This window comes from Chinchilla lanigera, unplaced genomic scaffold (assembly GCF_000276665.1).
Source record: "Chinchilla lanigera isolate Chin_1 unplaced genomic scaffold, ChiLan1.0 scaffold00044, whole genome shotgun sequence".
Lineage (NCBI taxonomy): Eukaryota > Metazoa > Chordata > Mammalia > Rodentia > Chinchillidae > Chinchilla > Chinchilla lanigera.
In genome coordinates this window covers 1,286,745-1,310,877 of record NW_004955445.1, presented here as the reverse complement: position 1 = coordinate 1,310,877, position 24,133 = coordinate 1,286,745, and the positions used below count along the sequence as shown (strand labels likewise).

The window sequence follows — 24,133 nt, the reverse complement described above, 5'->3', positions numbered from 1 at the left end:
CAGCCCGACTGTGACGCCCGGGCCCTCGTGCCGCCTCCACGCGGGGCTCGGGAGGTCACCGCGCCACCCCCGCGCCGTCCCAGGCGGGTGGCGGAGCCCAGACCCGGGACGGTTTCCCACCGCGGCACCGCGCTGCCCGGGGGAAAGAGGCGCAGCTTTGCGGCTTGCAGATTCTCAAGTAAAGCAAATGGACACAGCGGTCCCGAAACCCGGGACGAGCGGTGGAGCGGAGACGCAGCCCGCCCGCTCGGACAGAGCCCGCGCCGCAGCGCTCCAGTCCCCTCCGCGCAGCCTCCAGCTGCTGCTCTTGCCTTTCCTTTAACCCGGGAAAACGCGAGGGTGGGTTCTTGCCGCTGTGGGGCAACTTGTTACCGCTTCTCCGGGTCTGTTTGAAATACAATCTTTGCATAATTTAGGGCAAACCACTTGGAGAAATTATGCGTAAGAAACTAAAAGCACGCGTGTCTACACAGGGTTGTGAAGTGAGGTTTAAAAATGTTTCCAGCATGAAGGGAAAAACCAACACTGCAGAAATGTGACCCCCCTCAGCGGAGCCCTCCGACCGACGCGGGACCTCGCACACGGACGGGACATTTACATTTGCAAAGCTGCATCAAACCCATCCATTTAAAAATGCTCACTTCTTGAGAGGAAGTGCCGAGGATAAACCCGCTCCACCCGCAGCGGCGTGCACCCCCGGGGCGGCTGAGGGATTCAAATGCAACTGTCTCTGCGTGAGACCCTTCTCCCCAGTGCCTGCAAACCGGAAGCTCACTTGTGGGGCTCCAGTTACGGTGGCTCCTGCAGGAGACCTGTGAGCTACACACAGGGGCCGAACGGAGAAGGGCCAACGGTGCCAGAACGATTTTAAATAACTCCCAGTTGTTACCAAACAAGAAGAATAAAATACGAGCTTTCAAAAACTTTTTTTTTTTTTTTGCAAAGAAGTAACAGCCATTAAAAACCAAACTGCCCTGGCAAGGCACTCGTATTAAATGATACAAAATCTCAACATATAAACTGAAATCGTACAGGTTATTTACCAGCGTGTCCTACAGTCTCATGAGGCACGCTGATGTTCAGCATACGAATGCCATACCTCACAAGCTGAAGCTCATTTTTTTCCTTAATGGAACATTAAGCTCTGTATAAAAACAAGATTCCAATGAAGTTATTCTACCTGCTGCTAAGTCAACAGACTTTAGCATCATGACAACCTCTATTTCTAGACAATAAAATAAAAACTAAAAATTGCTTGATATCAAAGGGAAACTAACTACCTATTTAGGTAATTATTAAACACAAGATGGATTGTCTTTTTTTTAAAGTAACTTCTAATTTTAATGAACTTTCTGCCAAATGTGCTGATGCTACCCTGGCTTACAATCTGAAATTCTCACACACATACCCTTATTTTCTTTGGTACAGGATAGATTCCTTCCTTTCCTTTTTAAAGAATCAATTCAGTGGAATTTGGGGGTTGCAGAAGGGATATCCTGTATACCAGGAAATTCAATATAATTTCAGCAATTTTATTTTAAAAAAGAAAAGACATACAAGAAAATGATCAGAGGGAAACCCGGAAACGGCTCCCGCCACCTCTGCAGCCCGTTCCTGCACCTTCCTTCCCTGTGCCTGTGCTTTTGAGAAGCTAAAAGCAGAAATAAGAAAAACGACAGAAGCACATGTGCATGCAGAATTGAAGCTAACGTTATAGAACCCTGACCTTCTGGTCAATGAGTAGCTAGTTCAAATTCCAGAGCATCTTTCTCTTAGTAACAAATTTTAAAGCATGAAACCTAAGTTCTGTGTACGTAAATCAACTTGAGAAGGAGTATGTCATTTACTCCACCCGAATCACTGGGATTTGTCGAGCAAGTTCTGGTCAGAATTATGGTTTCCTGTTTTCTTTTTTTGTTAAGATCTTAAAGCATTAGACACAAAGTCAATATCCATGCATCTCAATTATCAGTTTCCCCCGAGTTCTTAAACATATGACAATATATCCACACAAAAAAGAAAAAGCTTCCAGCCTTCTGCCCCTATCAAAGGCCAACCCGTATCTTTGTAGACAGACTTCCTGCAAGAAGGGAGGGCTGAAGGTTTGAGGAGTTGGTCCAAGTATAGTTCATAACAAAAGTAAATCACTCTTTAGATTTATCACATTGTTCAAAAGTAAACAAACTGGGTTATATTTGCAGCAACTCAAAGTGGAGCATAAATTTACATGATGTGTTTATTCAGCTCACTAACGGGAGGCTAATATTACATTAATTTATTTTCTTCCTGTCAAGAGTTATTTACATATATACAGTATTCCAGTTAAAAATAAAATATAACATCATAAACCATTTTATAAGCATAAGGGAAGTTAATACGCAGGTCTACTGAAGACTTGGGAACTTCTAGTAAACTACGTGATTGGGGCCAAGGGGACGTTAAGTAACAGAGTCTGTCACGGAGGAAACACATCGATGGCAGGCAGGCAGACGGCACGGACGCCCAACGCCCATCAGTGCCCTGGGCCCACAGTCTCTCCCCACTCGCGCCTGGAGGGGTAGGCAGCACAGCACCGGCCTGGCCGCCTGAGTAAGTTGCTGGCTGGAGCTCCGTCCCACAGCCGCAGACAGGAAAAGGAGCAGTCATTCGAGCGCATGGCTGAGCAGGTCACTCTTGTCCTTCAGCGGCTGTAATACTCAGTTCGCCTGCAAGTTCCAAGCCACGTGTGCCTAGCATGAAACCACCAGACTGCAATTCATCACTGAGGACTTAATTTTGCTTTTCCAGGCCAGCAGTGTCTGTTATATTCTGCTGCTTTGGTTCTAGGGTGGCAAAAAAGGAAACGTCCTGGTCCCGGTCAGACTGCAAAGCCAAAACAGTCTCTTTAACGACTTCAAGATGAGGGTTTCCAGCATTTCTAAAATATGCTAAGGAAAGAAAACGAGTGTGAAACATGTGCCATGAACTGTGTTCTAAAACATACTCTAGTTTTGTCTTGTTTTGGTTGTTTTAAACTGTGTATCAGGAAAAGAAATCATTTTTGGTAGAACAGTCACATGCATAAGTCCTTTCAAATAATAAAATGTTTTACTCAAAGTCTTAAATGTTAAAGATGGACTCCCAATGGCTGTGCACATTTTTAAATGTACAGTAACTGGCTGGGCGTGGTGGTGCACCCCTGTAATCCCAGCACCTGGGAGGCTGAGGCAGGAGCATCGATTGAGTTCAAGGTCAGCCTGAGCTACACAGTGAGACTCTGTCTCCAAAATAACAAACAAAAAATCACAGTCACTAAAAGTTGTTAGTATCTTTTTTTCCCCCCTAAAACAAAAGACCTGGCAATGTAAGGAATACAAGAGGAGGGACAGATTGTTGGCAGGGAATGAAATGGCAAAAAAACACATAAGCAGGACAGAGTTTAAGCTGTTTCCTATACTGTGGTGCAGAAAAAATACATCCGAAGAACACAGCTTACATTAGGTCTTGCTCAGGTTTAAAATGACCAACTAGGCTGGGTTATAATGTCTTCTCACCAACTACAAAATGATATCATTTAATGGCAGCTAAGGCTTAAGCTTGTTATCTTTCCTAATTTTTCAAATCATAACTTAAAACTTACAAATTTCGCCAAGTATAGCGGTGCCCTCCTGCAATCCCAGCGCTCTGGGAGGCTGAGGCAGGAGAACTGCAAGTTCAAGCCCAGCATGGGCAACTCAGCAAGATCCGGTCTCAAAAAAAAAAAAAGTTGGGGCTTTAGCTTAGCGTGAAGGCCTTTCATTCAATCCCTAGTACTGACTGCAGAAACGAGAATAGAATTTATAGGTCTCCGTCCTTCCTAGAATTCTCTGAAGACTGAGTATCATGCATTTCCTTAGTCATTTTACAGTACTATACATAAAAGTATATTAATTTATGTAACACATCTTAAGCCTGCTCTCAGACAACCTGCCCTAATTTCGTAGAGGACATCTTGCCGCTGCCAGAGTTTACTGAGAACGTGTACCCTTTGCCATCAAGGTCTGTCGCAGAGCCTTGGCCAGCAGGACCCTCACGTTGGGCACAGGATCTGACTTGAGGCTCAGCAGGCTGGGAAGCAGGTGCTCCACAAACTGGTCCACCGGGACACACTGCTCACTCACCACGGCCTGCAGCGACGGAAAGACAGCCACGGAGCGGCACTTACCGGGTGCGCTGACGTCAGACACTCCTCCCGTCCCAAAGCAGTCACGTCAGAGCCGGGCTTTGAGGGGTGTGTGTCGGGAACCTCTTAAGCTCCAAACATTGAATCTGGCTAGAAGCCTCATTAATATGAACACCGTGAATACTTTTTACATTTCTTACTATAATTCACCACCAAGTACTGGTTTATGAGTAGTGTAAGAACTGCAGGGAAAGCATAGCCTTTGGGGTGAGACCTCATCTGCTCAGGCTCAAAACCTTACCTGGCCACTGACGAGCTACACGGCCCTGAGTAAGTGGCTTATCCTTTCTACGCTTTGGTTTCCTCAGTGGTACAGTGGCAGGTCCTTTATGCAGAGCAGCTGCACCAGTCCTGCCATGCTGCATTCTGCTGACCAGGAAGGGCTCCGAATCTCACCTCTGCGCTCACCAGGACACAGGCTCTGAGGGCCAGGGCCTGGCTATCCGCCAAATCCTGAGCCTCGCCCTGGTGCCTAGAGCTCTGTGAGCAGCCTACTGCCAATTTCAGCATCTGCACGCTGCTCCTCTGCCTACAAAGCGTTTTCTGTACATTCCCTCACTTAATCCTCACAACTAACCTTAGGGATCAAAATTAGCCTCGTTCTACAGGTCAGAAAGTTCTGGTCTAATGTGGTCATCATATCCAAAGGTCTGCCAAGAGGTGGCAGCAGAGTGGGATCAGAGCCAGGCGCGTGGCTTCTGGGTATGCAGGGCAGCAGTGTATGCCCTTCCTTGAGCTGAGGCCAGCCCCAGTGTGTGGCCAGGGTCCTGTGCCTGAAACGGTGCCTGGCACCCAGCACACAGATCGTTGCTACAGAGCCACCCCCTCGTCATGAGTAGAACTGCGTTCAAGGCAGGTGGGGTTGACTCCAAATCTGCCCTGTACTCCGCAGCGACAGCTACCTAGATCCGTGCTCAGATATTGACCAACAAGACCCGTCAGCAGTATTCTTGGCTGTGGGGTACCCTTTACTTTGTGGGTTTTCTAGATCTTTAATAATTAATTAATGAGAACAACAAAAAGATTCTGTTAATTTTTCTTGAACAAAATTAATTGATGTTATTTCCTTTTGTTTCCAGATTTTTTTTTATCTCAAAGAATGAAAAAATAAAAGCAAAAATATTTCATTTATCATTTGGCATCCTGACTTTCTTCACAAAAGGCTATCCTGTCAAGCACATGGTTTGAAATGTGGCTCTTCTCAAAGAGGGTGGCCATGGGCTGGGGATATAGCTCAGTGGCACAAGTGCCTGCCCAGCAAGTGCAAGGTCCTGAGTTCGATTCCCAGTACCAAAAAAAAAAAAAAAAAAAAAAAAAAAAAAGATGGCCGAAGTACCCCGCGATGCCCCTCTAGCTCGACAGGGGGCGCTCTGCAGTCCTCTCGGAATTGCGCCAATTATGTGGGGAGAGAAAGGAGATCTAGAGTCTGAGGTCAGAGAGCATCCACCCATGGCTTCGTGGTACTGTCAGCACATCTGGATATACATTATACCATTCCCTTTTCCTTTGTATGTGCTGGAAAATGTGTATGATGAAACATTAAGACAGTTAAAATAACTTGAGCAGAAAAAACAAATCATGGCTTTATACTTCCTGTGTGATCCTGAATAAGTTACTTAACCTCTCTGGGCTTCAAATGTTTCATCTAAAACAACAATCCAAATGTAAATGAGTATACCATGCCCAATACATCGGAGCTGGTATACAGAATTAGATGTTGGTACCCTGGATGCTTGGCATTCAAGAAACGGCAGCCATCATCACCGCCAGTGTCCCCAGCCAAGCAGAAGTCTTTCATTTCCAAGATGATTCAGCAGAGAGGATGATGAGTAGCTGGATGAGCTGGCCTGGACTGAGGTTAAGCGGTCTCTGCCTTGCCTCCCTGTTTCCCCCTCCCCTGCAGGGCCACCGGCTGGTAAGAGGAGTAGGCAACGCCTGGCCCAAGGCACGACAGGTCTGACCGTGGTCTGGACGGCAGGGATGGGAGAACTGGCCTGGTTCACACAGCCGTCTGCAGACAGAGGGTGCCCAGCACAGTGCAATTGATCAGTCACTGTCCGTGCCAGCCCCGGGCACGGCCCTCCCCTCACTGGCATGGTCCCAATCTCCTACGGGAGAACAGTGCTGGGGAAACCAGGGCTCACGTTCCTGGCCAGTGCCCAAGGGCTGGAGTCTGAAGACATATCACACAGTAAACGCAGCCGCACGGCAGATTCTCCCCAGCCTTCCTAACCTGACAAATGAAAGCGAAAGCTTGCCTGCCGACCCACTTCGAGCAGTGCCGGAACCGTATGATGAGTTCATTGATGAAATTTAACCCCAATGCACTTGCACTGTTCGAATAGAACTTCTGCAGAATTGCCACAACCTACGAAAAATATCAGAAGAGCAAATTTAAATCAGTGCCATCCTTGTGAACTATGAATGCTACTCTCCATGGAACTGCAGTTTTATGCACCCTTCTACCTTTAAAATAAATTGATAAGCATGAGAGAAAATGATTTTTTTCACAGTAATCATTAAAACACAGAGAAAAATATGTTTAAATATATGGTAGTTCATGTAAAACCCTTCATAAAAAATTATCCAAGGTACTGGTATTAGCAAAATATATTAAGCTAATCTCTCAAATTTTAGAACATATTCCTTTGCATAACTGAACTATCAGCTTTCAAAATATGTCATTTTTATAAAATTTGAATACTATCAAAGTATCTTAAAATCAGTATTTTCAAATGAGATGGTCTTTGTCAGTATTTAGCTAGTATAAAGCCACATAAAACAGGATCAGCTTTTCTATACTGGAGTTTTTGCTTACTCAACTGCCACTAAACCAAGCTGTAGGTATTTTTTTAAAAACCAAAGCACTAAGCAATTATTTAAAGGATTCGATATATAAAATGATTTATCTGCATCATTTATTTCCATCACTGAAGCATACAACTTAACAAAGAACCTGCCCTGTAATTTGACACAATAGAGTTCTTAATTTTAAAATTAAAAAGCCCATTTTGTAGGTGAACTGAAAAACCAGGTCCACAAAAAAAAGGAGTTAAAATGGGACATCCATAAACATTCCTATTTAAAACTCAGGGACACAAAAGGCAGTGATTCCTTACTAGTTTGAAGGAGATCCACCGAACTTCAGAAACTTTATCTGCACATAATCTTAAGGCAATATGCATTAAATAATCATAAACATCATTGGGGTTATAGAGTTCCAAAATCAGTATCAGCTGTCTGAAAGAAAAAAACAAAATTATTTTTGGTCCTAAAAACACCTTCTCGATTCCTCTTTGCTATTTCCTCCCACAGATAAAAACAGCCAGGCTGGGAAATAAATTGAAGACCTGGCAGGACTTCGGGCAGAAAGATGCCAACGGCAAGTAAGTTAAGTGAACCGGCCGTATGAAGAAATATGAAAAAAAAAAAAAAAATTAATTCACCATATATTCATATCAAACAAAAAGGAAATAAATTAGCCTCCGTAAAATAGAGGCTGAGAAATCTAGGAACATAAATTTAATATTTCAATTTTGGGTTATCAGTTGAAAAGCACCTAATTTTTTTAAAAGCTCAATTAAACATAAAAACAGCCCAAATGCCGAAGGTCCCCAAAGCGACGGAGGACGGGCACAGCCGAGCGGCTCCGGCCGCCCGGGCGCCGCAGCCGCCGCAGCCGCCGCGAACCGAGCGTGAAAGCGCGGCGCTGCAGGCGGCTGCCGGCTCCGCCGCTCGGCTGTCAGCCTGCGAGGTCCGCTTGCCGAGAACCGAGCGCGTGTGCTCTCCCTCCGACAGACAAAAGGGAGAAAGGCGTTGTGACAGCTGGCCGAGGAAACCCACTACCAAAGCTCTCGCTATTTTCTAAACGGGGCTGGGGGAGAAGGGCAGGAAAATAAATGGCATGATTTTCATCCAGGCAACCAAAGGAAATGAAAAGAGATGGGGAGCGAGTTACAGCCAGAAGCCGGGAGTGCCGGTGAATACTTTCATATCAAAAAGCACTGTTTTCAGAAAAATGATACCAATATCATGGGCACGGGAGCACAGAATTCTTATCGGCCGCTCTGGCTTCAATAAGCACGGCAGAGATGGAAGATAGGAGTGCTTGCGGGGAGATAACGGCGGCGATGGAGCCGGCATCTCCCGGGAAGCGGTCAGCCCAGCCGGGCCGGCCACGAGGCCTCCCGCAGCCAGCCGCTAGAGGTCGCAAAGCAGTCGTGGAAAACCTGGGCCTGTTTTTCTCCATTCTTCTGGAATAGTATGCCTGCAACACAGCATAATGACTAAACCTCAATCTCTCAAATTAAGCATAATGATTAAAGCTCGCAGCAAAGAGAAAATCTTCCAGCGTGCCCCTGGCATCAGCCAAATCATATCCTGAATAGCTGCAAAAGCCTGATGAATTTCTTTGGGGAAGACAATTATTTGAGATTTCTAGTTGGGGATAAGAAAAATGAAAAGGTATCAAAATGAATCTCAACAAGGCGGAAACTAAAACCCAAACAACCATCAGTACAAACAAATCCACTCCCTATAATGAAAAGGACATTATACACCTTGGGAGGGGGAGTTATTTTAAACAATACTGTCTAAAATCACCAGGACCTACACATTCCTTTTCTCAGCACAAGATGGAGTTAAGTAACTCCTTCCCACATGAAGTGATGCACAGATAAGAGCTACCTTGGGCGACATTTTTATTTAATAATCGTCTCATTTGGGTTAGACCTTTTCAGATCTCTCACTGTCGCCCAATTTGCTTTAGAAGCTGAAGTACATAAAGCACGATGTACCCTACAGAGAGGATTGCGCTCAGAATGTTCAAGAAAGCTTTGCAAAAACTGCTCCGATTAATAGGAAAATATTGAAGAGTGGGTGATTCATCTTTTATTTGGTTCAAATAAATTGCCCTACAGAACAGAAGAACACTCTAATTCCAGAGTGACTGCAGCCCTGTCTTCATGTGAAAATGAATGTCTCCCCAGAGACTGTGGTATCTGTAATGTAGAGTTTTGAAATTCAGTCTATACCTTAATAAAACATAATCTCTTTATCTAAAAGAACATTATTACTGCTGGTATAGAAATCAATTATAAGGTGGGGAAATTAAAAATTATTCTTTCTGCTCTGCCTTCTCTGAGCCCCAAGCAGCCTTTTACTTACTCTGCTAGTTCATACCGAAACCTCCAGTTCCTGTTGTTATCAGTCACTACAAATTCTTGCAGCTGATAGAGATATTCTCTCCTCTTGTCTTCACGGAGCAACTATTGTCAAAAATGTATATATATGAGTAAAACACATGCCTCAAAATGAACCCAGTGTCCCCCTCACTCTGCTTCAGATTACATATCTGTCGTTAGCAACAACTCGGCACTGCCTGCATCGCTTGCATCTATGGCCGGTGGGACTGTAAGCTAACAACTGGCTCTGACAGACATCAAATGCACCCTGCACGCGCCCAGCCTTTTTCCTGGTGGGTGTGTGTACGTGTGTATTCCTACACACCCCCTGGGACCTCCTCCTCTCATCATTTCCCCGTGAAGCAGCACGGCTGCGTGTTCCGAGACCGAGGCCACGGCTGCTGCTCGGCTGTGATGGCTTCTGCAGCAGGAAGGGGAGTCTGCTCAGTGCCCCGTGCACCACAGTCCTGCAAGGGCAGCTCTGGGTCAGGTGGGTGCAAGTAACCAGTTTCTCTAGGTCATTTCTAAACTCTGATTTTTATACTCATCATTCCTTAAGGACAAGAAAAAGAAAACAAAATACAAGAAGGGAAGCAGCAACATGCTGCAGAAAAAGCCCTTCCTGCAGAACTGAGATTGGACTTCAGTCTAGGCTCTTCCCTGCATGACCTCTGGGCAGTCAGTGACCAGCCAGGGTGCTGGTTTCTACCTCCACAGAGTGTGCTGGGTGATGCATCTACCACCTTCTGTAGAACTGCCCCTCTAAAGGACAGGAGGGGTCGAAGGAAAGAGAAAAATATCTCCCATCAGTGAAAGGACACCCACTTTAAAATATGGGGTGGTGCATTTCAACTGACGAAATCAGGCAACTGCATTTTTTTCACTGATATTATACCTATCGAGGTTTAACAAAACTGGCTGGAAAAGGACAGCTTTTCTGCTTTGCTTTTAACCCTTCTGCCTACCTTTAGAAAATCATACAGATGTTTAAGTACTCCTATGCGTACTTCATCCAGATCCTTTAAAAATCCATTGAAGATGGGCACCAGGTCAGCTGCTGTCAACTGATCCCCGAGAATCACAGCCAGCTCGTGAATAGAGAAGGCGAGGGTCCGACGGACCTTCCACTAGGGGTGCACAGCAGACACATGAATCAGAACAAGCAAGTGTAATTCAACATCCCTAACATCGTACGTGGCATTTCTGGAGCAAAATGGACGCTGCCAGGCGTCGGCCACTTAAAGCTCCATTTCATCAGAGAGCATGCCAATTTGCATGCACATGAAACTGAGGTCAACAAGCTTACTGCAGTAGCTTCCCTTTGCCTCCTAATAAAATAACCACCTGCCTCTGAAATGGCTGCTTCTACCTGAACGTCGGAAGCCAGTGTTTCGTAGGTGCCTTTCAGACAGTGCCAGTTCTGCCTTCCCAGGGCCAGTGCCACACCGGGCAGGCTGTAGGCACACTGTTTGGCTATGTCAGTGTCCACAGTCTGGGCTCGAGCAGGGTCTGTCATTGACACGAACTCATCTAGCAGAGGCTGAGGAATTACATCCTAGGAAACAGGAGAAAAAGGAAAACATCAGGTTTGTAGGAAATAACATCGAAGAGAGGAGTCAGCTCACGAAAACAAGGACTATGGAATTTCAAGGTGAGAACAGCAGAGCAGTACTATGAGAGGAGCAAGAGGTCTACCTAAGTCAAAGGGCTTTGGGCTGACGAGCTTGTTTTTACCCGGGCCCTGGAGTTTCAACCTAATGAAGTTAATGCAATCCCTAGTCTCATCTTTTCTAGACTGGTACATCTAGCATCACAGGAAAGAGTCTAGGCTAATAGTGGTGAACCTGTGGCACGCACGCCTCAGTGGGCTGTTTGCATCTAAAAGGTTCACCGTCAGTGGTCTAGGCAGTACCATCTGCTCAGTGTGCTCACCCAGCTCAGGAGTGTGGCGATGTCCTCTCTCTACTTACATCTGCACAAGAATCTACAGCCCAAGATCTACACTCAGGACACTGCTGTTTTTCCAGCTGATGGGATGTCTCCTTCATAAGACCTTACCTATTCATGTTTATTGCTGTAAAAGCAATGCATCATGATCATTTAAAATATTTAAGGGAAATTACTCAGCACAAGAAGCCAATCCATAAGAAAGAACAAAATCAAACACAGTTCCACAAAAGAAGCTGTCAGCTTCTTCGACCAAAAAAAGGTGGGGGTAAATGATTCATATGCACAGACTCTAAACATCAACGTTAGATGTGAAAGTTCTTCTCTTACCCTGTTTAGTTTTTATTAAAATAGTACACAGGATTATTCAGAAGACTTTAAACAGAACTTTAGAATTTATTTGTTTAAGTTAGAGAGGAAACATTAGTAACATGGATTGTGAACAAATACTGCTAGAAAAATATCGGGCTTCAACAATTTTTTTTTTTTTTGCAGTACTGTGAATTGAACCCAAGACCTTCATACTGAGCTGTGTCTAGATTTCTAGCTTTTTTTTTTTTTTTTCCTACAGGATCTTGCTAACTCACTGCCCCCAGCTAAACTTAAACTTGTGATCCTCCTGCTTCAGCTTCCCAGAGTATTTGGACTAACAGGCACATGCCACCACACCCAGCTTCAATGGCCATTCTTAAATCTAACTTTCAGAAAATACAAAGGTTTGAGTTGCTTTTTTTTCTTTTCAATAACAAACCTGTAAATTAGATTTATTCTCTTCAAGTACAGTTGGTTCAAGCTTCTGCTGAGTCTCCAAATGGTCACTGGTTCCATTTTGGGCATCACCAGGACCCTACAAAGTTGAGTGACACATTATCGATTTATGACAAAGGAGGAGGCTGTCCTACCACTCCCAGCTTCCTCCAAGAAGCCTCTTTCCCTCCAGAAATGCCTTCGCAAGCCGACCCAAGAGCATGACTTAAAGTCAGTGCTATCTTTCCAGATGTTAAAGACCACATTTGCGCACTTATCTTATAGACCAGTCATTTTAAGTGCTAAGGAAAATAGACCATACGTTTTCAAGACTGCTTCAGGTCCTTACAAAGAGCAAAGGCTGACATCAAAGTTGGTGACTACCAACAACCTGAGCCTACAACTACTAGCTCTGCCATTTCTTGGAAACATTATCTTGCCTTCTGGGGTGCTCTGTGCCATAACCATGTGAATGTTGTTTGAGGTGGTGGCTAGCCAGTGCAAAGTGATAAGTGTGCAAATGTGGCAGAGCTTTTCTCCTGAATCAGATACTATAGTGACCTCTGAGAGAAAACTGAGGGGACAGATGGGGAGGGGAACAGTGAACGTAAATGAAAGCTGTGGCTGATAAAGTACTTACTTAACACACTCTCCTCAGTTTTCACATGTACAAACACTCCTAATGTTTGGTGATGAACCTTTACATCAGGTTAACAATTAAAATGAGCAAGAACGTTCAGCAGTGACATATTGGTCTCTGATCATTGATTAACATTAACTGAGATGAACCTGACCTTCTCCTTCAACCATAACATGGATTTCCAACTTGCACTTGAAATGTCATACTGTCTACCAGCCTAATAGATTCTGACAAATCAGCTCAATATATGATCCGGGAAAGTCGATTAATATACTGATAGATGCTTCGTTTACTCTGAGGCATGCTACCAGAACCTTCAATTCCCAAGGTTTTCACTGAAAGCTACTGTTTATTTTAACAGACTACATGATAAAACAGAAATATTTTGGAATGATAACCTAAGATTTCTCTTGGGTATGGTAACCTCAATTTCTCCAAGTTAATAAATTCACATATACAAAGATGTGTGGCTGGAATCACTATTGTCATTTTAGGAATTAATTTTATTCCAATGTATTCAGTGCAACTGTTATGTACAGCACTTGCTTTAGCAGCGAAGTCAAGGTTTAAGCAAACCACCACGAATTCATTTCCCAGCCTGCCCCCACAGCGGTGCAGCACACTTGGAATGGCTGTGCACCCACCACTCACTGCCCTGCGATCCCTTTTCTAGAAGAATCCAAGTCTTCAGGAGATTGATGTGTTTTTTACCACTCCACCATGCTAACCCCGTAAATCCATAATGCAACTGTAGCCAGAGGGAGGGGCCTGGGGAGAGGACACTGAGATGGACTTCTGCCATGTGGTTTCTATGCTCTTCAAAAGAGCAAAGTGGGAAACACAGAGCCCATCCGCACTGAGCACCTCCTGCAGAGACTGGCACCGTGGAAGAGCGGCAGCTGGGACAGTCAGCGACTCCCCAGCCCTGGGGCCTCCCACCGTGGCACTCCTCCTTCCTAGCATGTTGCATAAGGTACGCTTCTCTCTTCACTGTCCAAGCTCTCTGAGTTTCTGGTTTCTCTTCCTCAGGCTTGATCCCAGTAGAACTTAGAGTCTAGCAGCAAACGTGACAGCACTAACTCCTGTGCCATAAAGACAGAGGCCTGGTGGCATGAAGCCGCTCAAATCCCTAAATCAAGGCCCTAATTTAGCAGAATCTGTTCTTCTTTCTCTCTCCCTTCCTCTGTTCTTTCCTTCCTTTCTTTCTTCCTTCCTTCCTTCCTTCTCTCCCTCCCTTCCTCCCTCTCTTGTCTCTGATAAATATCCAAATACCATTACACCCCACCGAAGTCAATGCACACTTTCCACTTCACACACATGATCTCTGTAGTAAGGAACAAGGGTAACAACTGAGTTTTCTTGCCGATTTTTTAGAAACAAACCAGTAAAACAAGATATCATCTCATGCCTCATTAATCAATGATAACCTTAACCAATTCTAAATATTTTATATCTGAGTTTTTACAGTTTTTGTCCTATATTGCTTTATTGGAGTAGGTCTCTAAGGGGCAATAGGTGACAAGTTAGTTTAATCACAGAAGCTAAATTATAAACTATATGAACAGAGAATTAATGTTTTACTCTCATCTGGAAGACCATGAGTTTGAAGAGCCTGTCTGTCATGGCCCACAGTAAAGAGAAAGTATTAATTTGCCCTGACTTTCACAATCACAGACAACTCCCTAGTTTCACTTCTCTGCTCTTACTACTCTTACCCCTACTTATGGGAGGCCCCAGCTTAAGGTGGTCCAAGTGCAAGCCTAGCAAGAATGAGGAGCCATCAGCTACAAGAGGTTAGAGACTTTCAGAGAGACTCAAGGAAGACACAAGTCAGGCTGCCTCCCAACCAGCTTCAAGGCCCTGGTCTTGAAAGGAGCTGGCTGGGCGCTTTAGGATGGAAAGCAAGCACTGCTGGTTTTTCAAAATCTACCCTCCAAAGAGCAGCATGCTAACGTCACTGCTGGAGCAGCCATGTACTAAAGGGCTCCTGCAAAATGAGGGGCTAGAAATGATAATCGTTCTCTAAGGCCTCTGTCAACTTTAAATTCTAGGAATTGCATGAATTCACTCTCTGCCATTATTAAAAGATGTAAATGACTATTTGCAGTGACACAGAACATTTATACTGTTAATATCCCCAAAGAACCAGTTCTTGTTATCATCAGAGAAGAGGGAAGGTACTTTCTGGTCCCCACCCTGTTTCCATGGAAGAGAATCAGGGTTATCAATCACCTGATTGATTGGTTGTCTAGTTATCCAAAACATGACCTTAAGAATGAAATGAAACTTGCCATTTATCTTCTCTGGGGATATATTAATAAAAGAAAACGCGGCTTTGTGATTTCTGTCACATCCTCAGTGGCTGAGGGATAGGGCAAATACTTACTGTGCTTTGTAATATCCTGGCCACCGAAAGCTCATTCTGAGATGATGAAGCTGACGCAGGGATCTGATTGTCGGAGGCAGAGCCAGGATCTGAAACGGGCACTTCATTTAGACCTTCTGGCAGCTTGCTGTCAGGTTCACTCGTGGAATCCAGCTGTGCAGCTCTCAGTGCAGCGGATAAAACCTGAACTTGAGCTGCAGTGAGAGAAGTTCCCAGAATTAGAACAACTTTGTGTGGGTTATGGGGGCTCATTTCAGAGAAGCGTGCGCCGTGCCATGGGGTGCGGGCAGTACACAGACAGGCAGGCCTGTTCCTGTGCCGAAGTGCAGGGCATCACGGCTCTGGAGCCTCCTCCGCAGGCTGCAAAGCTAGGGCCACGAGGAGCAACCATTTCAACTAAGTGCAAGCTACGTACCAGACATCCAATCTGAACTTGAAAAGCCTCAATCGGAAAACCAGAGTTTGACTCCACTGTCTTCCACAGAAAGATAATACATTACTGAACAGCGATGGCTGGGAGGTACCCCACACTGGCAAGGGGTGTCCTTCTCCTCATTTATTTATTTTTTTGGTTGGTTTGTTTGTTTGTTTGTTTGTTTTCCAGTACCGGGAATTGAACTCATGACCTTGCGCTTGCCAGGCAGGTGCTGTGCCACTGAGCTAAATCCCCAGCCCCTTTCTCCCCATTTATGAAACAGGGTGCTACCTTCTCTGCTACACACACACACACACACACACACACACACACAGAGCGCGCCTGTACATGAGTAAACCAATTTAGTCAGTAATGATCTTACTAAGCTCCCAGGGCTACCTGTTCTTCTGTCTACAAGATGGCTGAGCCTGTACAATAATAAAGATGACATATTTCACATATGCTTCCATAACAATAAAACTGCATGTTTTCATGTCTCCAGCCTCCCAATACACACCAACTAACTCTGGCATCCTATTTTCCACCAGTTAGATTCAACATACCCTAAAACTCATTACAATGTTTGGAACTTATAGCTGGCTTACGATAAGTCCCACCATGCCCAGGGCAAGTCCCATCTCCTCAGAGAAACATACAGGTCCTTCCTAATGGCCTGAGGGACATTCTTTGCTATGGTCAGCTCACAAACATCATTTTTTTTTTCTGAATCTTTTGGATTACAGATCCTTTTAAGATCTAAGGAAAAGATCTTACAAAGAAATTAAGTAGCATATACATGTAATACACTATAAACAGTGGCTTTAAGGAACTAAAAGAACTCTCTAGAACTCATCTCCCAACCTCCCTTGATAGCAGTTCCCCATCTTCCCCAAGCCCAGGCTCAACTCCACCTGCTCTGTGACGTCTTCTCCCACATATCTGCTGTGCCCCCAGGAAAGATCAGCTTCCTCCCTGTGCTTCCGGAACACATCATGTCCCCGTCCTCACCACAGCCTACGTGGGGCTGCTGCACAGTCTCCTCAACCAGACCCCCAGGGCAAAACGTGCCCATCACTGCTGCCTGGCCCCCAGCTGAGGTCCTAACACTGCAGATCAGACAAATCCAGTAATGTGTTTTCCAAAAACAGACCTTTGTCTATGGCTATTAGATGTGATATGTTACACGTGCTCATTCCTTCAGCAAACACTGATTTAATTTCCTTCATAAGCTTAAGGACAAAGAATAATCACAAGGCTAACTAGATCTTCACATTTCCCTTCCCGAAAGCTTCACAAATCTTCATCCAGCAACAGCACCAAGTGTTGTTTTTTCCAATTTCTCCAACTCGAGGAAGAATACAAATATAGCACTGTTTAGAGAAAGAAGAGTCGTGATAATGGATATGGATTGCAAGGTCTGGCTCTCAGATCAGACGCTCAGTGGGAGCACTAGTCATAAAATGAAAAATACCCCAAAGAAGAAGTTGTACTTTTCCAAGCAGTACAAAGGCAGAAACCTTAGAATTTAGCTAAGGGATGATTTAATAAGCTCCTAAAGGAACACCACCCTTAGCTGTTCCTAACTAGAAAGGGCATTAGATGTGGGAAATGACGCCATAGCGCCCAAGAAGCTAATGAAAGGCCCACTCCCCCCACGGCTACAGATCTGTTCTATCAGAATTGACTTCAGGCTGTGCATATCTGTCTGCAGAACAAGGAGGCACAGTCCTCGCACGGGTCCCACACGCAAACGTCTCTGACTCCGCTGGCCGTGGTGAGACTGAACCAGTCTCTTCCCCACGCACGTACAGTATAAACAAACACAGGAGACACATGCACCAGGACACAGGCCTAAGGAAGAAGGAAGTGGCCATATGCAATGTACAACACAGAAATTTTCTCTTCCATTTTCTCCTTAATGACAATGAGTATATTTACCTTGAACATCTGGATCATTTACCATATGCTCCTGTAAACTCTTGAGGACTTTCTGAATCTCATTCCTGGCCACACAGCTGTCGTACACAGTCTCAACTCTTGTGCAGCCCTCTTCCTGAACCCTAGCCTCGCTCAGAAACAGCTCCATGTCCTTGCTTATGTCAGGGAGAGGAGTTCGCCAATAGAGGACATTACTGAATACATCTTCTGAATTCCCTGGGCGCCTGTTGATGGGGGAATCGCTAGCAGGAGGGAGTTCTGAGATGGCACTGGACTCTGGAGAAAGCCTCGTCCTCTCGTCAGCTCTTGTCACAGCAGGGCTTTCCTTTGGGTTTTCTGTTAGGCCGTTAGAAGGGCTATGGCCATGCTGGAAAACACTGGTTTCTGCTGGTGTCCCTTCCACACGCAGACCTGGCTCTCTCTGCACAGGCTCTGTTAAACTGAGTGAAGGAAAAGGAAGCAGACTTTCAGTGCCACATCATTGTCTGGAGGTAACACGGAGAACCCTGACAAGCTCAGTCCTTCTCCCCTAAGTCATCACCAGCCCCCGACCCCGTGACCCTTGGAGTCACAAAATTAAAGCCTCACGAGTGAGGAAGAGATCAAAGCAGCTCCCTTTGCTCGAAGGGCAGTATGGTGTACATGGGAAACGCTACATGGACGGTCAGCCGACCCTTCACAGAGTTCAAGTGGAGGTGTGTTCTCGCTGCTGCGGAAACTCCTTGCTGCCAAGAGCTAACCAGTTCGCTGCCCAGAGTGCCTCCCCCACAGGCGGGTGCTGGGAAATACAAAGGCACTGAAACTGGCAAGAGCTGGGCACTTGTCACCCACCTGCAAGTCCTGATAGGGACTAGGAGTGGTCAAACCGTATGTGAATATTTAAATAAAATGAGTATCAGTAGAAGACATATCACCATTAATCTTCCTTGAAATCCTCCCCCTTACTTCAAACACACTTACCCGTCACTCTGGCCACTTTGTGAAGCAGGCTTGGAAGTCCTGTTTTGGGAATACCTTTATGAGGTACAACAAAAAATACAGTGAACGCTGCTCCCAAATGCCACCCCATGGAAAGGCAGACTTGAAAAACACAAGTGTGTCCTCATCTACCTAATTCACTGTATCTGACATCACATGAGTTCTGGGCTCTTCCCCCGAGTCAAAATGACCATAAAAGGTAAAAGTTTTGAATCAACACTGGATATTGAGGCAGCCACAACAGCACAACTAAAGAAACAACGGAGGACTTCCAGAACTGCTTCAGAACATGGTGAGAATGACGGGATAAGGGTGTGCAAAGCAAGAGGAAGTATTCTGAGGGCACACCCATGGTAACATGTCTTTTATGTAATAAATCCGTAAAATGAAAAAAAAATTAACATTCACTATACTTTCTGACCATATGGGAGTACTTTCCAATCATGTACGTGGCACCCGGGCCTGACACTTGGCACGAGCTCAATGAACTCTGATGGAGGAAGGAGAAAGGGAAGGCTAAAGCAATCTTAAGAGGATTTGCATTGTCCGAGGTATGAACGACTGTGCTCTCACCCCGGCATGACACTGACAGTGGACAGACATTTATAAACTACATCAAGCGGTGTGGTGGGTACATTGCTCTTAGAAGAAGGATATGAAAAACCCCATGATTTCTCACCATGTTCTGAAATCAGCTGCCATACAAAACACTGTAGGGTTTATTAATGGTGGCCAGGAATGTCACCTTTATGCGCACAGAACATTCAATTTCACAAAAGAACATAGGACTTTGGGAGAATTCACATTTTTCCCTATGTAAATTATCTGAAGAACTTCATTAATCAAAAAGTAAGAGAAAATTTTCTTTATAGGTTATTTAATCACTACTCTCAATGAATATTTTATCTAAATTTAGGAGACACAGTAGCTTCATTATTTATAACCCAGTAGTCAGGTTTCAAAATCATTATTGCAATTACTTTTTGCTTCTTTACATAATTAAAGCTCTAATATTCCATCTTGCCCAGAAGGTCACTATTACTAAAATTCCAGACAAGGTAATTGCTAGAATTCTAGGTGGATGCTTGAGTTAAAGCGTGAGTTCTGACCATGATCTTGCTGGGAGCGTACCTGGTGGGGGAGCCGTTACCATAAGCACCAGGACTAGGTGAGCCAGAGGTAGAGTCGGCCTCCAGATCCTGGCGTGGTGGCCGCATGCTCAGGGTGCCATCTTCGCGGATGTACAGGCCAGCCCTGGAGGGATTTGCAAAGGTGGAAATGAAGGGGCCAAGGGACTGGAAGGCAGCCTGACGCACCTGCAACCAGAGAGAAAGAACAGTGTAGTGGAGGCCAGGCTGACCCCAGGCTGAGACAGATGGCTGATCCCAGACGCCCACAAGGTGGGTCTGCACAAATTTACTCCCTCCCAGTCCAGTCCCTAAATTCCAAAGAAACTATTTTTAACAGAAAATAAGCAGACATTTGGCCCCATTTTGTACTTTTTATTCTTCTAGAATATCAATTCCACAACAAATAATACTTCTTAATCTTCACAGGTAGATATGGCAGTAACACAAAGGCTGACCATGCCGTTACAGCGCTCCCCTCCTCAGTTCTGCTCTCATGACATTCACTTGCTCCAAATGCTGCCGTATTCTTTCTCAATATTCTTCCTCACTATCACCTCCATATTTTGGAGATTTTAGTTACCCAAGAATTAGATTTAGCCCTCACAAGACCTAAATCTAGTTATGCCAACCAGTAACTAAAAGGACAAAATACAAGTCCAGAAACTGAAGCAAGGTCCAGAAGTTGGACACAGCTGGACAGGTGGACAGTGCCCAGTGTGGTGACAGTGCCCACAGCACTTACCCATCGACAGGGGTCGCTGAGGAGCCTGATGAAGAGAGGTGAGAGCTGGGTTCTGCGGACCTCGGGGGAGGTGTTGTAGGACACGGCCATGAAGCACTCCGCGCAGGCTTTCCGCATACCCCATACGTTATCTGAGCAGAGCTCAAAAAATTTGAGGAGCTAGCAAAAATAGCACAAAACATAGTTACGCAAATTTGATTACTCTGAGGATGGGTAGAACTAGAACCTGTCTTAATGTTGTAGTAAAGACAACCCAGAAAATAAGAACAAAGGGAAATATACAGCGCTCTAAAAGGAATCATTTGAGACAAATAGAAAGTGTGATAAGTAGAAGTAACATCTTCTTCACCTACTAACTTTAGTTAAGTGACGTGGCTAAGTTTAATAAAATAGAGAAAACTCCGAAGAAGCAGAATGACACATTCATCACATGAAAGGTAAAGATTACAAAAGACTGAAACTTAGTGGATGTCCCAATTAGCTTGCTCAACTATCACTGCCTCACTAGGCATTACACATCTCTGTAGAGATGGAAAGTTATTACAAACTGATAGTAACACACGTAACTCCTACTGCAGAAACGCGAACCGCGTCCAGCAGAATGCAATCGATCAACATCCTAGACACTGGCCAGTTTTGAATCTTTTTGTAAGTTCCCTTTGGTATTCCTTAATTTGACTGGAAATATGGGGTACTCTGAAGTCTCCATTAAACATTTTACTGGTTTCCCTCAATTCATAAATCAGTTAAATATAATCTTGGGGTTTTTTGCTTTTTTTTTTGGCTTTTTGAGACAAGGTTTTGCTATGTAGTTGAGGCTGGCCTCGAACTCACAGCAATCCTCTTGCTTCAGTCTCCCAAATGCTGGGATTACAGGAATGTGCCACTATGCCTAGACGTTAAATATAATCTTTGACATATGTTTATTCATATTTACATGAAGGTCATGATTATATTTTCCTTTACAATTCAGCCTTGAAAAGGCTCTGATTTTCGGTCTGGGGATATATAGCTCAGTGGCATAAGTGCCTGCCTGGCATGCACAAGGTCATGAGCTTGATTTCCAGTACCAAAAAAAAAGGCTCTGATTTTAATATCCTAATATAAAATAGCCTAAAATGCTTCCCAAATGGGACTATGATATGGTCATAAGAAATACCCATCTAAACAACAATTACCATGTTTGGCCACTGCTGTTCTTTATTCAGATATACAAGTGGAAGATAACACTCCTCAAATTGTCTGCTTGGGTTAGAACTATGTTGACATGGCTTAGATGTCCAATAAAACAAATGAAATTCTGAACTTAGATTTTAAAAATAATTTAAAGTTTATACTCTTTAAGGTTAAATTCCAACCATGCAGGTACTGTGTTCTGTCAAATAACAGTAAAAAATGGTTTCTGAGCATTCAGCTGTCCTCTAGGTGCCAGGCACCAGGTAAGCAATGGGGAAACAAAGGTGAACCTGATGGGGCCCTACCCTCGAGATCTCCATGCACAAAGCTCTCATGGGGTACTCTGAACAAAATCTAGCGGGTCGGGGGAGAGGAAAACCCTCTGTAGTGCAGTGGGGAGGGGAGTCTGGACAAGGAGGGAATGTTACAGACTGGCCTCAAGCTGGGTCCCACCAGGCAGGGAAGACACTTAGGGGCAGGGGTAGTAACAAGCAGAGGCCTAGAGGGTGAAATAGCAGGAAACTTCAAGGAAGCTGAAAGCCCTGGCTGGCTGAAGTAGTTTTCTACTGTGTTGTGCATCAGAATCAGATGAGAATTTATCAAATATACAGATGACTGGGTTCTCCTCTTTTCCCCCAGGACCCCCAGGACCCAGATGCCTGGCCAGAGGTAAAACCCACACAGGCCAGGGTAGTGTACAGAACAGAGAAAGGTGATGAGGAGTGAGAAAGGATATTTATTTGTAAAGGATATAAATTTGTAAGGATATTTATTTGTCACTGAAAGGCCAGTGACCCACCATCCGAGAAAAAAATTCCAATAGTTTGAGGCCCAAGGGCAAGGTGCTAGACTAGAATGAGCAGCGCAGAGGGGACAGAGGGGACAGAGGGACTTAGACACTGATAAGAAACAAAGGAGTGTGAACATAAGGAGGCAGCAGCAAATTCCAGAGGCAAGAGGCCTGAGGTTGCTTCCATCCCATTCCCCACGAGAGCTGCCTAGCGCTTAGGAAAATGGGTAACTGTTGAGAAATTTGATACTGATGAATGTAAAACTGAGCCGCCGTTCCAAACAATAGACTCCTAAGCATAAAGCCTTACAACTGCTTCAGAAAGCGCACTACGAAGTACATGAGCAATCAGGACTGAAAAAACTTCACATACCAAAAATTTCTCCGTGGCTTCTTGTCCAACAGCATGACAAACATCACCAAAATTTGTAGCACACACCTTAAGAATGCAAAAGATATACCCATTATTCTTATCTTTCCTTTTTTATCTTAACAAATTGTAAAAACTAACAAGCAGGGACCTAGAGAGTAATTACCCATTTTGTGGGGCAGTTAACAAGCCCTTACCAAGCCCAGCACCCACATAGCACCTTGCGAGGTGCCTCTGCTGCATCTCAAACACAACGTTTACAAGTTACCCAATTCTAGGGTTTTTCTGGCTCTTAACTGATCTTGATACATAATGCATTTGGTTAGCAACAGGGAAAGAAGAGACCTATTACAGTCTCTGCCTACTAAGGGAGGCCACCATCTTGGCCACGAAATATGTGGAGAGGCCAGAGGAGCAAGGCCTGAAGGCAGCAAGGTGGAGGCTCAGGCTGCTTAGGGAAGCACAGCAACAGCTTCCAAAGGAAGAACTACAATGAAGTGGTGAGCAACTACCAGAGAAGCTGGGACTGGGCTTGGAAGGTACAGCAAAGAGGGTTCTGACACGAATCACCCCCAGAAATCAAAGAGCTCGCAGGTCTGTTGAACAACACCTAACCATCAGCCAGCAAGATCCCATTCCTCTCACCCTGCACCCAAGAGCAGCCGATCTGCTCACAGAAATTCTCATCTCCAGGTCTCTAAGTACTTCCCACTTGCAATAAAAACTACAACACTGTTCAGATTCTTTGCTTACACAGTTCATGCTGGCCACATTTTTCTCCAGACCGTGGCTACTGAACAGCTAGACAGAAACCTCAGAGGAACTGATTTTGAACATTTTAACTAATATTTTGAAACCAATATTTGAAACTTTTATGTTCCCACCTTCCGAACTTGAAAGAGCTTCCCATCACCACACAGTTCACAGAACCGAGGGAGTAGCAGGCGTTCAACTGTGCTCTTACTCACCATTGAAGCCATTTTGCAGATTATCTGTAAATAAGAAGAAAAGCGGAGTCATCTGAAAGACCAAAGCATTCAAATCACATGTATCACCAACAAGATGAGTATAATATGAGTAGCAACTGATTTCCAAGAGAAACAGGAGACAACAGAATGATTTTTTTAAAGCATGCAAAAGGAAGAAACACCCAACCTGCCAGCCTACAATTCTCTATCAAGCAGAACTATAACTCAAAAATGAAGGTGACTAAAGACACAGATAAGCCAAAACAAACTTCACCAGCAGCTGACCTAAACTATAAGAAGTACTACAAAGTAAGTTCTTCCAGACGAAGGGAAATGACACCAGATGATAACTCAGATCTAGGAAAGGACAATCCCCCAAAAATGGTAAAAATAAGGGCATAAAAGGCTATATTTTTTTCCTTCATTAACTTCTTAAAAAATTTTACACAGATGGAATGACATTTGTACTTGCATTCATTTAAAGGACTTCACTGTCTGTCACATGCCCCATAGTCTGGAGCT

The 24,133-nt window shown here is 44.6% G+C and overlaps 1 protein-coding gene across 6 annotated transcripts in view; it reads right to left on the bottom strand.

Moving 5' to 3' along the window:
• Positions 1–2,218: 2,218 nt before the first annotated feature.
• Positions 2,219–24,133, bottom strand: part of LOC102028027 (serine/threonine-protein phosphatase 4 regulatory subunit 1-like) — an 82,374-nt gene continuing 60,459 nt past the window's right edge. The window contains exons 7-21 of one of the 6 annotated variants that reach the window (XM_005392243.2): positions 23,528–23,635; positions 22,647–22,712; positions 20,308–20,466; positions 19,567–19,751; positions 18,418–18,471; positions 17,458–17,897; positions 15,105–15,298; positions 12,083–12,178; positions 10,754–10,939; positions 10,350–10,511; positions 9,368–9,468; positions 7,321–7,441; positions 6,435–6,569; positions 4,004–4,145; positions 2,219–2,927 (exon numbers count right to left, since the gene is read on the bottom strand). In XM_005392243.2, the coding sequence (XP_005392300.1) occupies positions 2,770–2,927; positions 4,004–4,145; positions 6,435–6,569; positions 7,321–7,441; positions 9,368–9,468; positions 10,350–10,511; positions 10,754–10,939; positions 12,083–12,178; positions 15,105–15,298; positions 17,458–17,897; positions 18,418–18,471; positions 19,567–19,751; positions 20,308–20,466; positions 22,647–22,712; positions 23,528–23,635 (2,307 nt within the window). In that variant the 3' untranslated portion in view covers positions 2,219–2,769. Of the gene's footprint in view, positions 2,928–4,003; positions 4,146–6,434; positions 6,570–7,320; positions 7,442–8,226; positions 8,469–9,367; positions 9,469–10,349; positions 10,512–10,753; positions 10,940–12,082; positions 12,179–15,104; positions 15,299–17,457; positions 17,898–18,417; positions 18,472–19,566; positions 19,752–20,307; positions 20,467–22,646; positions 22,713–23,527; positions 23,636–24,133 lie in introns of those variants that run through there. The other 5 variants (XM_013518341.1, XM_013518342.1, XM_005392244.2 and 2 more) reach the window with 5 other exon arrangements.